The 11972-nt window shown below is 51.3% G+C and overlaps 3 protein-coding genes across 3 annotated transcripts; 1 reads left to right on the forward strand and 2 right to left on the reverse strand.

Annotated features, from left to right (window-relative positions):
- Window positions 1-66: 66 nt before the first annotated feature.
- POSPLADRAFT_1045774 (hypothetical protein) lies at window positions 67-1917 on the forward strand (the record flags this gene model as incomplete). Its single annotated transcript, XM_024478856.1, has 4 exons — window positions 67-85; window positions 139-168; window positions 1068-1165; window positions 1579-1917. 4 exons carry the CDS (start codon window positions 67-69, stop codon window positions 1915-1917), a joined length of 486 nt encoding a protein of 161 aa, XP_024340244.1.
- A 2313-nt stretch (window positions 1918-4230) lies between these two features.
- POSPLADRAFT_1045775 (hypothetical protein) lies at window positions 4231-6597 on the reverse strand (the record flags this gene model as incomplete). The annotated part of the gene is made up of 8 exons (XM_024478857.1): window positions 4231-4290; window positions 4336-4446; window positions 4745-4748; window positions 5334-5411; window positions 5490-5522; window positions 5749-6029; window positions 6085-6281; window positions 6342-6597. The coding sequence occupies 8 exons, from the start codon at window positions 6595-6597 to the stop codon at window positions 4231-4233; spliced, it is 1020 nt and encodes a 339-aa protein (XP_024340245.1).
- A 2042-nt stretch (window positions 6598-8639) lies between these two features.
- POSPLADRAFT_1180377 (hypothetical protein) lies at window positions 8640-11734 on the reverse strand (the record flags this gene model as incomplete). Its single annotated transcript, XM_024488751.1, has 11 exons — window positions 8640-9039; window positions 9098-9188; window positions 9247-9298; window positions 9339-9531; window positions 9592-10048; window positions 10099-10276; window positions 10339-10423; window positions 10482-10709; window positions 10767-10957; window positions 11015-11350; window positions 11510-11734. 11 exons carry the CDS (start codon window positions 11732-11734, stop codon window positions 8832-8834), a joined length of 2244 nt encoding a protein of 747 aa, XP_024340246.1. The 3' UTR covers window positions 8640-8831.
- Between the last annotated feature and the right edge of the window lie 238 nt (window positions 11735-11972).

Below are 11972 nucleotides of genomic sequence, written 5' to 3' on the forward strand. Positions count from 1 at the left end.
AAAATACGATCGATGCGCCGTAAACATCAAGACAATTCGCGATGAGTTGGCGGGTGCCAGGCCATGATGCCGCCTGGCGGCACTGGTAAGTTTCCATTTTATGTCGAGCATGCACCGAGTGAACACTCCTCTGTACAGGTTTTGCATTTTCTTGCACCGGCCAGAGAGGTTTGTTACTGGATCCAATGGTGTGGGACCTCTAGCCAGTGATTTCCAACCACAGCTACGGTCTAGTAAGACGCACCTGCAACGCAAGCGCCCGTTACAGCTTGCATTCTACTCGTTGATGTTTGTTGCTTAGGGAAGTTGACATGATGTAAACACTCCATCTCTAAGGGACACTGTTAGTCGTCAATGGTCATGACAGTGTCTGCATCACGCTGGGGTCGACACCCGCACCATCGTGCACGGCCAAGTTGAGTTTCGACGTCAACGCGGCTCTTCCTGAATCCTCTTCACGTCGAAATACGCGCATAGAACTGGAGGAGGAATATACGCACAAATATGGTATGCACTATGTTTGCATCTGCTACTAAATCGACGATCGGCGTTCCTCATCCATCGGCACGCAGTGGATCTACATCTGGAGTTCGATCGGCGGCACCCGATCGTCGGTTTTGTGCTCGATATAGTAAGGGGCGAACACTGGTCGCCAATGTCTCAGACTCGTTACCCAGGAGCAAGGCGGAAGCACACTGATAATTAGCTTCTGGTGGATAATTGCATCTCATGCCCGAATCTAGGCCCCTGGCCAGTACCCTCGAACCTCAATTTAGGACCTGGACGCAGAAGTCTGGGTCCGCATGGGCCATGGCTGTCTGCGCAACAAGGTCAGACCGACTGGACGCAATTCCGAGATTACGGGCTGCGTCGTCATCCGACCTGCTTTACCTGATACCACCAAGTATTGATTAGCGAGCGAGGCACGCCGCACGTCTACGAAGAGAGCTACCGAACGGGGAAGAATCATTAGTTATGTTGTGCTTAGATGTCCACATACAAATTCGGGTGCACGGAAGTATAGGGAAATTATAATTGTTTTTAAATGAATGCAATGTTTTTCTGAGCACATTATTTATATTCGTGCGTGACGTCAACCATTCTCGACAACCGTCTCTCGTCTGTGTATAGTATGGCAACATGGCCTGGGATACCCACCCGCGAGGTCAGTGCAGGCTGGAGTCGCACTCTGAATAATGAGCAGCATTCGCTAGAGCTGTAACTGGCGGATCCTTACCTAAATTGGAAATACTGGATCGGTCCGCGGACGCGTTCATTCACTGCCCTCCACATACTCCTCGCCAGTTTCTCACAAACCATCGCCGCCACTCAGAAATGTTGCCTATGACGCTCCTTCTCATACTGAAACGGATGACGCGCAAGGACCCAGCTTGTAAGTGGCAGGCGAGGTCTTGAATTAAGTAGCTCTGACGCATGGATCCACATTCATGTATCGTACATGCACTGGGCGACATCAGCGGAAGAAACCCATATGCAAGCCTTCGTCGCGTCCCTTAAAGCTGGTTGCTTTCATGCAGTAGATGAGCGTAGCCAGGACTCATTCAATTGTGTATTCAGGCCGGGATCCCGTTTGGTTTCTACGAAACCACCGTGTCCCTCGCCGCCGCGGCGGACCCTTCAATGAGATACCCGCGCCTCCCGATCTACATGACCATCACAGGATGCGCCATCATAATCTCCCTCCCACGAGTCGGTCTCTTCACGGATGCTTTGATAGGGATTGGCCTATTTTGCGTCGCCTGGTGGCTGCACGTAAACGTCGTTGCCATCGTCCTCCTCTTGGCAGCCATAGGCTGGGGGTGGTTGTACGCGATCGTCGCACCAATGACAGAGGAATGGATCAATAAGATGTATGAGAGTATGAGGAGTATGAGGAGGGTCATGTCAGCGTTGTAGGGTTCGGGGAGCTGTCGAAGCAGAGGTAGGTGAGTCAACGTAGATTGGACACGCATTGACAACGTTGCACAGGCCACGATAGCGGCCGATGGATACCCAGATTGTATCAGGCAACATTGGACAATGTATTCAGAGGTTTCAGTTCGGAAGACTTGTGAATGTGTGCTGAGCGTCAAACAAATAACGAGACCGGCAAGGTCGCTATGTCGTGGATAGAAATGACTCACATACCTCAGCCAACATAGATCACCGGAGAACGGTCTAGAGTCTTCCTCTGTAGTGTAAGTCCTCTTTTAACGAATGAGCACCAACGGTCATTAAAATCGAGGATGCTAGTGCGCCGTGATAAACGTTGACGGCGACAATGACGGCCGAAATACGCGTTTCCCAGGCTCAGTGAAGTAGCTCGAGTCGCGAGATGTCGTCATGAGAGTAGTATCCTTACACGCAGGAGAACCCAGCGGAACGAAGACAAGGTGTAGTAGGCATCGTATCCGCCGTCGTGAACGGCTCAAGAATATCAAGGATAAGATCAAGACCACCAGAAGCACACCTCAAGGACTAGAAGACGATACCGATCATGACAGACGAGTTCTGCATGTCAGGAAATGCGAAGACGATACAGAGGAGTAACAGGCCACGCCGTCTTGTCTGGAAACCAAGAACAGTGAGCTAGGAGAGAAGGAAAGATGAATGAAACCAATACGAACGGCGTCGCTGTATCAGCCATCAGTCACTGAGTGAATCCATTGTCCCTCCGTTGTTCTTGTTGGGGTTGTTGATCACCACGACGGAAAGCCCCCACAGATAATATCCAGCAAGCAGTCCCTAGAGCAGAATAGCCAAGGATATGACTTGAACTCTCTGGACAGGAGTATACGGTGCGGAGCAACCATTTCTGGCATTGCCTGGGCTTCGCTTATGAGAACAAAGGCGAACAGCGTGAACTCACAGAGAGAACGAGACAGTCAATGGTGAGCGAGCAGGACAAGCGTGTACGGAGAATTCTGACCATGGGATGGCAGGGGGATTCAGGATTGCGGTGTCAAGATGAGCCGCACTATGTCTACCCAGGCCATCAATGAGACGCTTGACGGGAGCAACAACGTCAGATGCTTACCGCGCCCACGGAAATGTTTTTTTTGGATATAGCCAACGCGCTGGTTTAAAGGCAGAATGGCCGAGCGCATTGTATGTGGCACTAGTGAGCTTGGAGTATGCATGGCCTGGGGGCTGTCGCTTTCACCACTGTAGACTCAATTCATAGCATCAGGGGTAGGGGAGCATCTGCGTTTCAAGAGCCACCACCGTTCCAGGAACGTCTGTCTACTACGCTATGCCGGTGGATATCTATGAGCCACAGGACTTCCCAAAGAGAGCAACGCATCTCATGGAGCCTAATGTCGCGGGAACAGACCCAGTCTAAGAATGATCCGTGAGCGTCATCTCGACCGCTTGTGAAGGTGAATGGGTGATTGATATCTCGGCTCGGTGAATTGACACATGTGTGATGGTTCTTGTTCTCAGCATCGTGGATTTGGGTGATTATCGCGACATCCGATGGCTATGGTGCGCACCGCTTAGTCACCACCTACAATGTGCAGTGGCCAAATCGGTCGGGCAGTTGTTCACTAATAAGCGCCCGTGGACATGGGGTAATATATCGTATAGAGTATAGCATACTACTTACTTATCGGGATACAGCAGTGCCACAGCTGTGTTTGACCATGAATCATTTTGTTAGAAGAACCTTCAGCTCGATGAGACTCAAGTCAAGAGACATGTTGTGCATTTTATTGCCAGGATTCCATTTCAGGCTCAATTTTATTGAGTTGTCCTGGGGTGCAATGAAGCGATACTTGCATGAGAACTATCATTATATATTGCAAGCCCTCGAGGCTAACTTATTGGAGGTTTGTGCTTCTGTCGACACCGAGACCATCCATCATTGGGAACACCATTCAGTGTGGGGGATGAATCTATGCCTGTTGATCAGGGCTTGAGACACACAGTAACTGGTGAATCAGTTCAGCTCCAGACAATACACATCCCACAGACGTATTCCCGAAACCCTGGCTCGTCTTTTTGACGCTTAGATACCGCTTTAGGAAGTATATTATGTAATACTTACCAAGTATAGACATGTGCACGTGATGTTGCCAATTTCAAGCGGCCATCTTGGGCAATTTCGACTTTCATGAAAATCCGTTTAGTAGGATTGGTCCTAGCATGATTTAGGGCATTTCTACTAAAGGGATAAGTATCCGGGGGAAATTTGAATGCCACAGAAAGTTTGCACAAAACAGGTGGCCTCTAGGTTGCCCGCACTATAGTAACGCAGGCGTTGTGCGATGATCCCACCCAGTGAGAGCGCTATGTGTGAGCAAGTACTAGCGAATAGTTTAGTAAACTACTCACTGCGCCCATGGAGGTCGGAGCGGGGCCCCTGGGATCTGAGATATCGAGCAACACGGCAGGACCTTGGAAGTAGAAGCTGCGGGCTGCATCGGTGACGTGTATTGAGCGGAGCTAAACCAAACCAATCATAGGCTGCCACTTGGTCGATATGACGAGTTGGCGTCAAGCAAGTTCAAATTGATGTTCGGCCTTAGCTCCCGGACGTCAAGGAACTGTGGTTCACAAAGGCTGACAGCTGACCTGGCAGATGTACGCTTCGCAACAAGAACCTAAAATGACTTCAGCGGCTTATGTTGATATCTAAGTATTCCGCGTTCATCTTGTGCACGCCGCAAAGGATTGCTTTAGTAGGAAAAGTTATAGGATCCTATGGCTCGAGATGTACTAGCAACAGCGGTGAACAACTTACATTACTGTACGCCGTTAGGAGGGTTATAACGTACGCCTACGAAACAACATTGACTGCCACATGCGGAGTTTCCAAATGGGGCAGCAGCAACCTGCCTTATATGGTCAAACAGCCGATAACAGACAAAGACGGGACTGAGTACGAGACTATTCGCATGTGATTAGAGAAATTATAGCAGCAGCGGTCTTGAAGGGATTGTTATTTACCTCCCCGCTGCAATTCCCCCCTCGCATACAGCGTCACTGCATCCCCAGTCGTCTATGTGAGGAATGCATTGCTCACGACGTGATGTTGTGTTCCGCCTAATATTGATGGCACATACACCTTCAGGTGTGGCATCTATGTCAATTATATGTCCGTGGTGCGCATTTTCGATTGTTTGAAACTTTTTCGGTCTCACCTTCTCTTGGACCCCTACGAATTGCTCCAGAGGTTTCGTATGTCATCCGCCTTGCTTGTCGAAGGAGGGGCAGAATTTTACGTCGCCGTTCGGGCATTCCGGGTTTTGTTGCCACCATTCGCCACTATTTTGGCGCCGTGTAACGGTGTACACACCTTATGAGATTCTCGCTCGCCTCATTTTTTTAACTTCTTCATGTCTTCCTCTCTCTCTGCCTCCTTCATCCCCTTCCCTCCCGCTCCAAGTGCACGCCTTGCATGCACTTTGCTAACACATGCAGTTGTGTCATTACCACAGCTCCTATGGCCGCACTTCTCATTCAACTCAGTCATTGCGTGTACTTACAACACAACCATTTTGACTTCATCGGTGGACTCCCTGGCGAGGACAACGTTGCACACCATTGGATTTAAAAGGCGTGACTGTTGATTGACTGCCCCTTTGTAACAGCGGAACTAGCATCGCACTCATTTCTCGAGTGAATTCCTTGATACGTCACGGTTACTGATACATGTTGCTAGTCAATCACCATACACCCTCACAACCTTGGAGCAATTTGTGAGTGTCTTGCATGTTACTCTGCTATAATTTATACTGGACACACCTGCTGAAACGCGACAGGCTATGCTCTCCAATCCTCCTCAGCCCACCATGACGTATATGTTGCCATATTACACTCATCATGACGGGGACCACGATCAGGAACCCAAAGCGCGAGGCCAAGAGGACGAAGATCACGTCCCACAAGAATTCAGCCACCAGGTCCTGTCGGGGCTTGGACCAGAAGAAGCCCAGGGTCAGGAAAGGGAGCCAGATGCCGTAGCGTGCAACCGTACGTGGACCGGTGGCTATGATTCCGCCCATGAAAGCAACCATGACCATTGCCTGCCGAAGACATTCTCCGTGAAAAGGTGTTATCGTATTGTTGAGAGTGTCCTACCGCTTCTATGCTCTCGAACGGGTCTTCGTGTGCGGCCTCAGCAGCCGTCCGTGTGACTGACCCGTCATCGACAACGACGCTGAGGCTTGGACCGGTAAGCGGATACGTTTCGGGCGTGAGCGCATCCGCAATGTCTTGTTCTTCAAGTGGTGTTTCTGTTCTCCCGTCGCTTCTATCCCTGTTCGTGCTCCCTTCATCTGTTGTTGCCTTCGGTCAGAGACTAACATATGTGTAGCGGAAGACGTAATACTGCTCACGGTCTGTCGCTACACTCCCGACCACAGTCTCTCTATACAGCTTTTGTGGAGTCGTTGTTTCGACAGGCTCAGACGCATTGCGCGCTGCTGACTCTGTGCTTGCGTGCTTCGCGACATCTCCTGCCTTCCTCCTTGGATCTGCTGGCGCTACCCTCGCTACCTGCACTGGAGACTTAGGTCGGCGACCCTCGACGACTACCAACTCGATGTGCTCGCTGCTACCGCTGCCGCCGTGCACCACTTCGGTTGTTGACATCCTATCCGCTCACCACTCAGCAAACGTATCTCGAGTATAGCTCGGGGGACTCTTACCTGACGTTCTGTGCTATAATCAATCCTCTACGACAAGCAGCTCTTGTTGAGGCGTGGGCGTGAAGTCGCGGGATGAGCCGGCCCTCGTATCCCGGTTTGTCTATCCAATCTCGTCGCGTACTGCCACTAGCTTGCCTCGTTTCCATCCGTGGACCGCGGAAATGCCCGTTGCCGGCTCGAAACCCCAGGTAAGCCGTGATTATTGGTTTAAGACTACGCAAATAGCTAATTCAACACAATATATTCACCCAGAGCTCTATAATATTGTCTGTGCTGTCTAACGGTTTTGAAAAGGACAATTAGCGGAGCAGTGTTTTGCCCTTGTGCCGATTTTCAAGTGGATCAGACGCATCGAACAGACTAAATCTGCTCTTCATACATTCCAGTTATCCCGTTCTTGTCCCTGCGTTTTGACTACCGACGTGCTCTTGATCGTTTTCTTTTCTCTAATATTTTCCCGAACGAACGAACGCTTGCCCTGCGTGTGTGTCAGTTATTTCTAGTGGGTTTGGCACACTTTATTCACGGACTTACCTGTACCGGGTTTCAACCCAATGAAGATCGCATAGTACTGATTTATGGATCCTCGATATGCTGTCCACAAGATGCCATCGGCTCGGGTGGTCAGACAGCACAGTGTCTTCTGAAGACCAGCTTGTTTTTCTGCTATTGTCGGAGGTTACTGTACTGCGCCCTGTCTTCTGATGCCGAGCTAAGGACTGTCGCACTGACTGTCGCTCGCAGACGAGCATGTACTGGTACTGGTGCATCTCCTGCAGATGGTATCATGATGAGATTGTCTGTTACGCACAATATACAATCTTGGCCACCCCACAACTCCCCCTCCCTCCCCCTCGAACCGTGAGTGCGCGATTGCCATCGGTCATTGAGGCAGAAGAGCTTGTGACTTCGCGAAGCTTCATAGAGTATTTTGATTCCGCTTCGCGATGCAAGCTGCTTGCAGCGTAAATATGGACGAGGACACATGTCGGCCCGAGTGCACCTGTTTTTTTTGGAATCCCGAGCAGATTGCAGTGGTGTGCAATGTGTGTCTTCAATGTTACGCATGCATGACCTCACATTTGGGACATGCCAGTATGAGGCAGCGAAGAAGGAGTAGAAAGCGAGCGAGAGGGGGAAAGTCGTTGGCTCTGGGAATATCTGGAACTGCACCTGTGAGACATAACACGGTCGTTTCCGACAACTCTCAACTCTATTTCTCATTGGCACATGATGTTCAATCCGTATTCGACTGACAAGCTTTTCCGATAAATTGCCTATCGTTATAATTTCTAGCTGGCACAGCGCGAGTGACGTGTGGCTGTGAGCCTCACAGAGAAAGAATAAGAATTTAGAGGATCGGCACGGTGGCGCACGGATGTCATAATTGCTAGCATTGCGAGTCTGATGCACATTTTTGCGATCCAGCGTTGAATTTGCGCAGAGTTTAGGACATTCGTACTCTGGCCTGACAGATATTGAGTTTGTGAACTTGTGCTTCAACTTGTGCTTTTGTACGAAGATGACCACATCAGCGACTACGACATATTACACCGTCGCACAACCTACATTTCACACTTCGCTGGTTGGATTAACTTTCTGTTTGTTCAGATCCGAGCATGCGCGAGTACAATGCAATCAATATGATCATGATAAGTTCCTGGAGGAAATGCATCCCACATTGGATCTGCAAACACAGTACATAAAAGTTGATTAACAAATTGAGCACTCCACCACGGACGTTCTCGCGAGACCGATCTGTTGGCTAGATCTACGATCAATCGGTAATCGGGGTTCTGAGATGGTGACTTGACGGGGTTCGTAGGATGAGTCGCACGTTCAGCCATATGTAAGTAGTACCCTTCCTCCTTTGCGCACACAACGAAAGAATACCATACAATCCTTTGGCTTTGCTTTTTTTTTTACTTCGATTTATGACAGAAGAACGACCTCAGTGTGTCCGAGTCTCAATCCTTAGAAGAGATTAAACCCACTCGTGTCCACATATTTATATCGAAAGCACAGCGAAGAATGACAAAGACTACAACTATTTCTACACCGCCGTTACATCCGTGGTCTTGTGTGTATACAAACGTCCGTGAAATTGATATTTCCATATAAAAAAGCGCGAGGAGCATCTACTCCTGGCAAACCAAAACACACGATGCTGCATACCGTTCATTGTTCCTGTGCAGACAGCAATTGATTCAGCTCGTTTACTCGGGCTTCCCAGCGCTCCACTTCAGCCAGTTTGTCTTCCAGCGTGATGATCTCGCGGTCGATGCCCATGCGCTCTGCGGCCGTTCCGATCTGGGAAAGCGTCCATCTACCTGTCCCGTCACCAGCGAGCGTCAAGAGGTGTGTATGGTATCGCATTAGGGAAGGTCTACGTTGCAGCGTCGTGAGCTCCGATGAGAACATGATGCAACAGAGGGTCCGCTTACCGTAGCGAAATTGTGATAAGGGTTATCCCTAGTGACTTGGCATGTTCGTACATGCGACCCTCTACGTCACTTGACACAGCACTTGTGCATTCTGTCAGACATCCAATACGTCAGTGCAACCACCCAGAGAAAATCGCCAGTATACATACCGTCCAAGACAGCGAAATTCGGTCTATGATAGAAGACCCGTGCTAATCCCATCTGCGCAACGTAGAAATGAGCACTTGATACGAAACTCCACAATATTTCCAGTGGGATGACTTGCCCTTTGTTTCTCGCCTCCGCTCAACACATCCCTCCATTCCTTCCGGGTACTCCATCCGCCCTCTCGCGCAGGAAGATACGCCAGATTCGCAGCGGTCAGGATCTCCACCAGGTCTGCCTCCGTCTTCCCCGATGCAACAAAGTCTGGGTACGCGTCGGGATATATAATTCTGTACACCGGCAGCAATCAGATCACGAGCCCCACACTCGAACATTTATGGCATGCTCACTGATCGAGCAGCGTCCCCGTCACCATGTACGAGCGCTGAGGAACGACAAACACACTCCGCCGTGCAGACGGCCGGCGCACCTCGCCCTCGCCCTGCGGCGCCCACAGACCGGCGAGCACACGGGCAACCGCTGTCTTCCCGACGCCGTTGCTACCCGTGATCATGAGGTGCTCGCCCTCGCGGAGCACCAGCGAGAGGTCCTTGACGAGAATCCACGCTGGCGCGCCTTCCACGTTCGGGCCGTGTGGGACGCCTACGTCAACGTGCACGAGCTCGATACGGTCCTCGGGGATGTCAGACGAGGAGGTGGGTGGTGATGGGAGGTTGTGCAGGGTGGAGAGGAGTGTGTAGAGCCGCGTGGTGAGCCCGGCGAGCTCGAGTAGGTCTTTGTATGCGTACATAACGCGCCCGCCTGCGTCAGCGAGAGAGAGGAGCAGGCGACGGGAGGATATATATGCTACACGGACTCAGATTCCCGCAGTGGAAGAAGACGTGACCGCGACGCACTTTCGGTCCTGTTTGCAATCCGATTGTTGATTATATCCGTATGACCAGGGCCGTCCGCCTGGATACCGATGTCTCGTCGCCTCGTAAGAAATACGGGCACAGAGATCAAGCAGTATCCCGCAGCGCTCCACAAGTACTTGATCACGAAGTCTTCTGTCCACTCGTACGCGATTCGGATCTGTGCCGTTGCCAGAGTACTATTAGGATCCCGGTTTGCTGCATCCCATGCGGACTGCCAACCTTGTATATCGAGTTGACGTGCCTGATTAGCCGCAGATATGCGCGCCATAAGATACTTCGCTCGCGCAAACCGCCTCCATAGAATCTGCAGGCCGTCAAATTTCGTCAGCTCGATCGCAAGCACACTGTTATTATACACGTACGCGATCTCTTCACTTTCGCGGTCCACCCGCCCCATGCCGGCGCGATATTCGCCTTCAAGTTGCGCTTCCACGGCAGCGAGCCGTCCGAACGCCGGAGTCGCTGCTCGCAAAATCCGCGCGGTGGCATAGTAGTTCAGCGCGAGCAGAACCGTCCCGCGGAGGCCAAGTGTGCGCGACAGCTGGGAAGTGAAAAGTAGGATGTCGAGTGAAGGCTTGAGAATATTTCCGCTAAAATGAGGTGCTTGTCAGGGCGATCGCTGCAAGAAGGTCAGAACAAACACGCACTAAATGCCTGCCAGTGACTCGCAGAAGGCGGCAATGTCCGACGTGATATACTGGTCGACGTCTTCAAGCCCGCCTTCGAGTGCAATCCGATAGTATCGCATGTCCGGTGCGGAAGAAAGGTATAGGTCGTGAGTATAGCGCGCCAACCGCGAGCGGAGACGCAGAGCGAGTGTTGCTTGCAAGTAGTGAATCTGCCAGCTCAAGACGTTCAGCACACATACAAGGGAGTCAAAATGCGCGATACGCACCATCGTGTTGGTGTACGTGCTTGGCACCGCGAGCGCGAACCACAGGCCGAGCCCCTTCAGGAAACCTTTCCCATCTGCGTTCACGAGGTCGCGCACAATGCGCCCATCAAGGCGTGCGACAGCGATGCTGAGCACGGTGCGAAACACGAGAAAGAAGCTGTGTGCGGAGAGGAGCGCGGCCTCGGGTGTGCGCCAGCCGGGAAGTGCGATCCGCAAGACAGCGCGGAGCTGGCGGAGGAAGGTGCGGTCAAGGTTGGGTTTGTGCGAGGTCGGCAACGGTGGGAAGTGTGCAGCGGTCGAGGACAGAAAGGCAGATGAAGTAGGACGAATGGGAACCTACGGAGGGTGTCAGATGGGTTTACAGAGCATGCTGGCTCACAGAGAACCGGCACGAGTTTGACGAATGGACGGTATCATTATCAGGCCTCATTTATGGACGGGAAGTCTCGCAGGTCATCCCCAGAACGCCTTTATCCTAGCTTGACTGACACAGACCTTAGATATCCCGTCCTCATGTGGTACCAATATCGTTCGGCTCCCATCCGGTCTATTCACGTAAATCTGCTGTAGTACTTGTAGCAATTCTTCTTGGCTGATTTGTGGTTTCGCCGTAACAGATTTCAGCCTCTCAAGGAGGATCTCTGGGAGAGAAAGCAAGCGAGACCGCACAAGAAGTAGAGTGAACAGCAGCAACGCTGCAGTCGAACGGCGCCCAGACATCTGAAATGGTGCGGACATAGAAGTTCGCGACATTAGGCTAGGTTAATTTAAAGCCAGTCTTCAAGGCCTCATTCTCGAGAGCGAGGGAATGCGAGGTCGTGTTCGCCGCGGACAAGAAGCGCGCTGACATCGAGCCAACTTCAAACGCACTGACAGGCATGTGATTTCGGCAATCGCAGCTTGGCAAGCGGAAGTCAGGCTTCAGCCCGAGAAACCACAATGTCCTCCTGCAACGACA

Source organism: Postia placenta, assembly GCF_002117355.1.
Source record: "Postia placenta MAD-698-R-SB12 unplaced genomic scaffold POSPLAscaffold_5, whole genome shotgun sequence".
In the NCBI taxonomy this organism is placed as follows: Eukaryota; Fungi; Basidiomycota; class Agaricomycetes; order Polyporales; family Adustoporiaceae; genus Rhodonia; species Rhodonia placenta.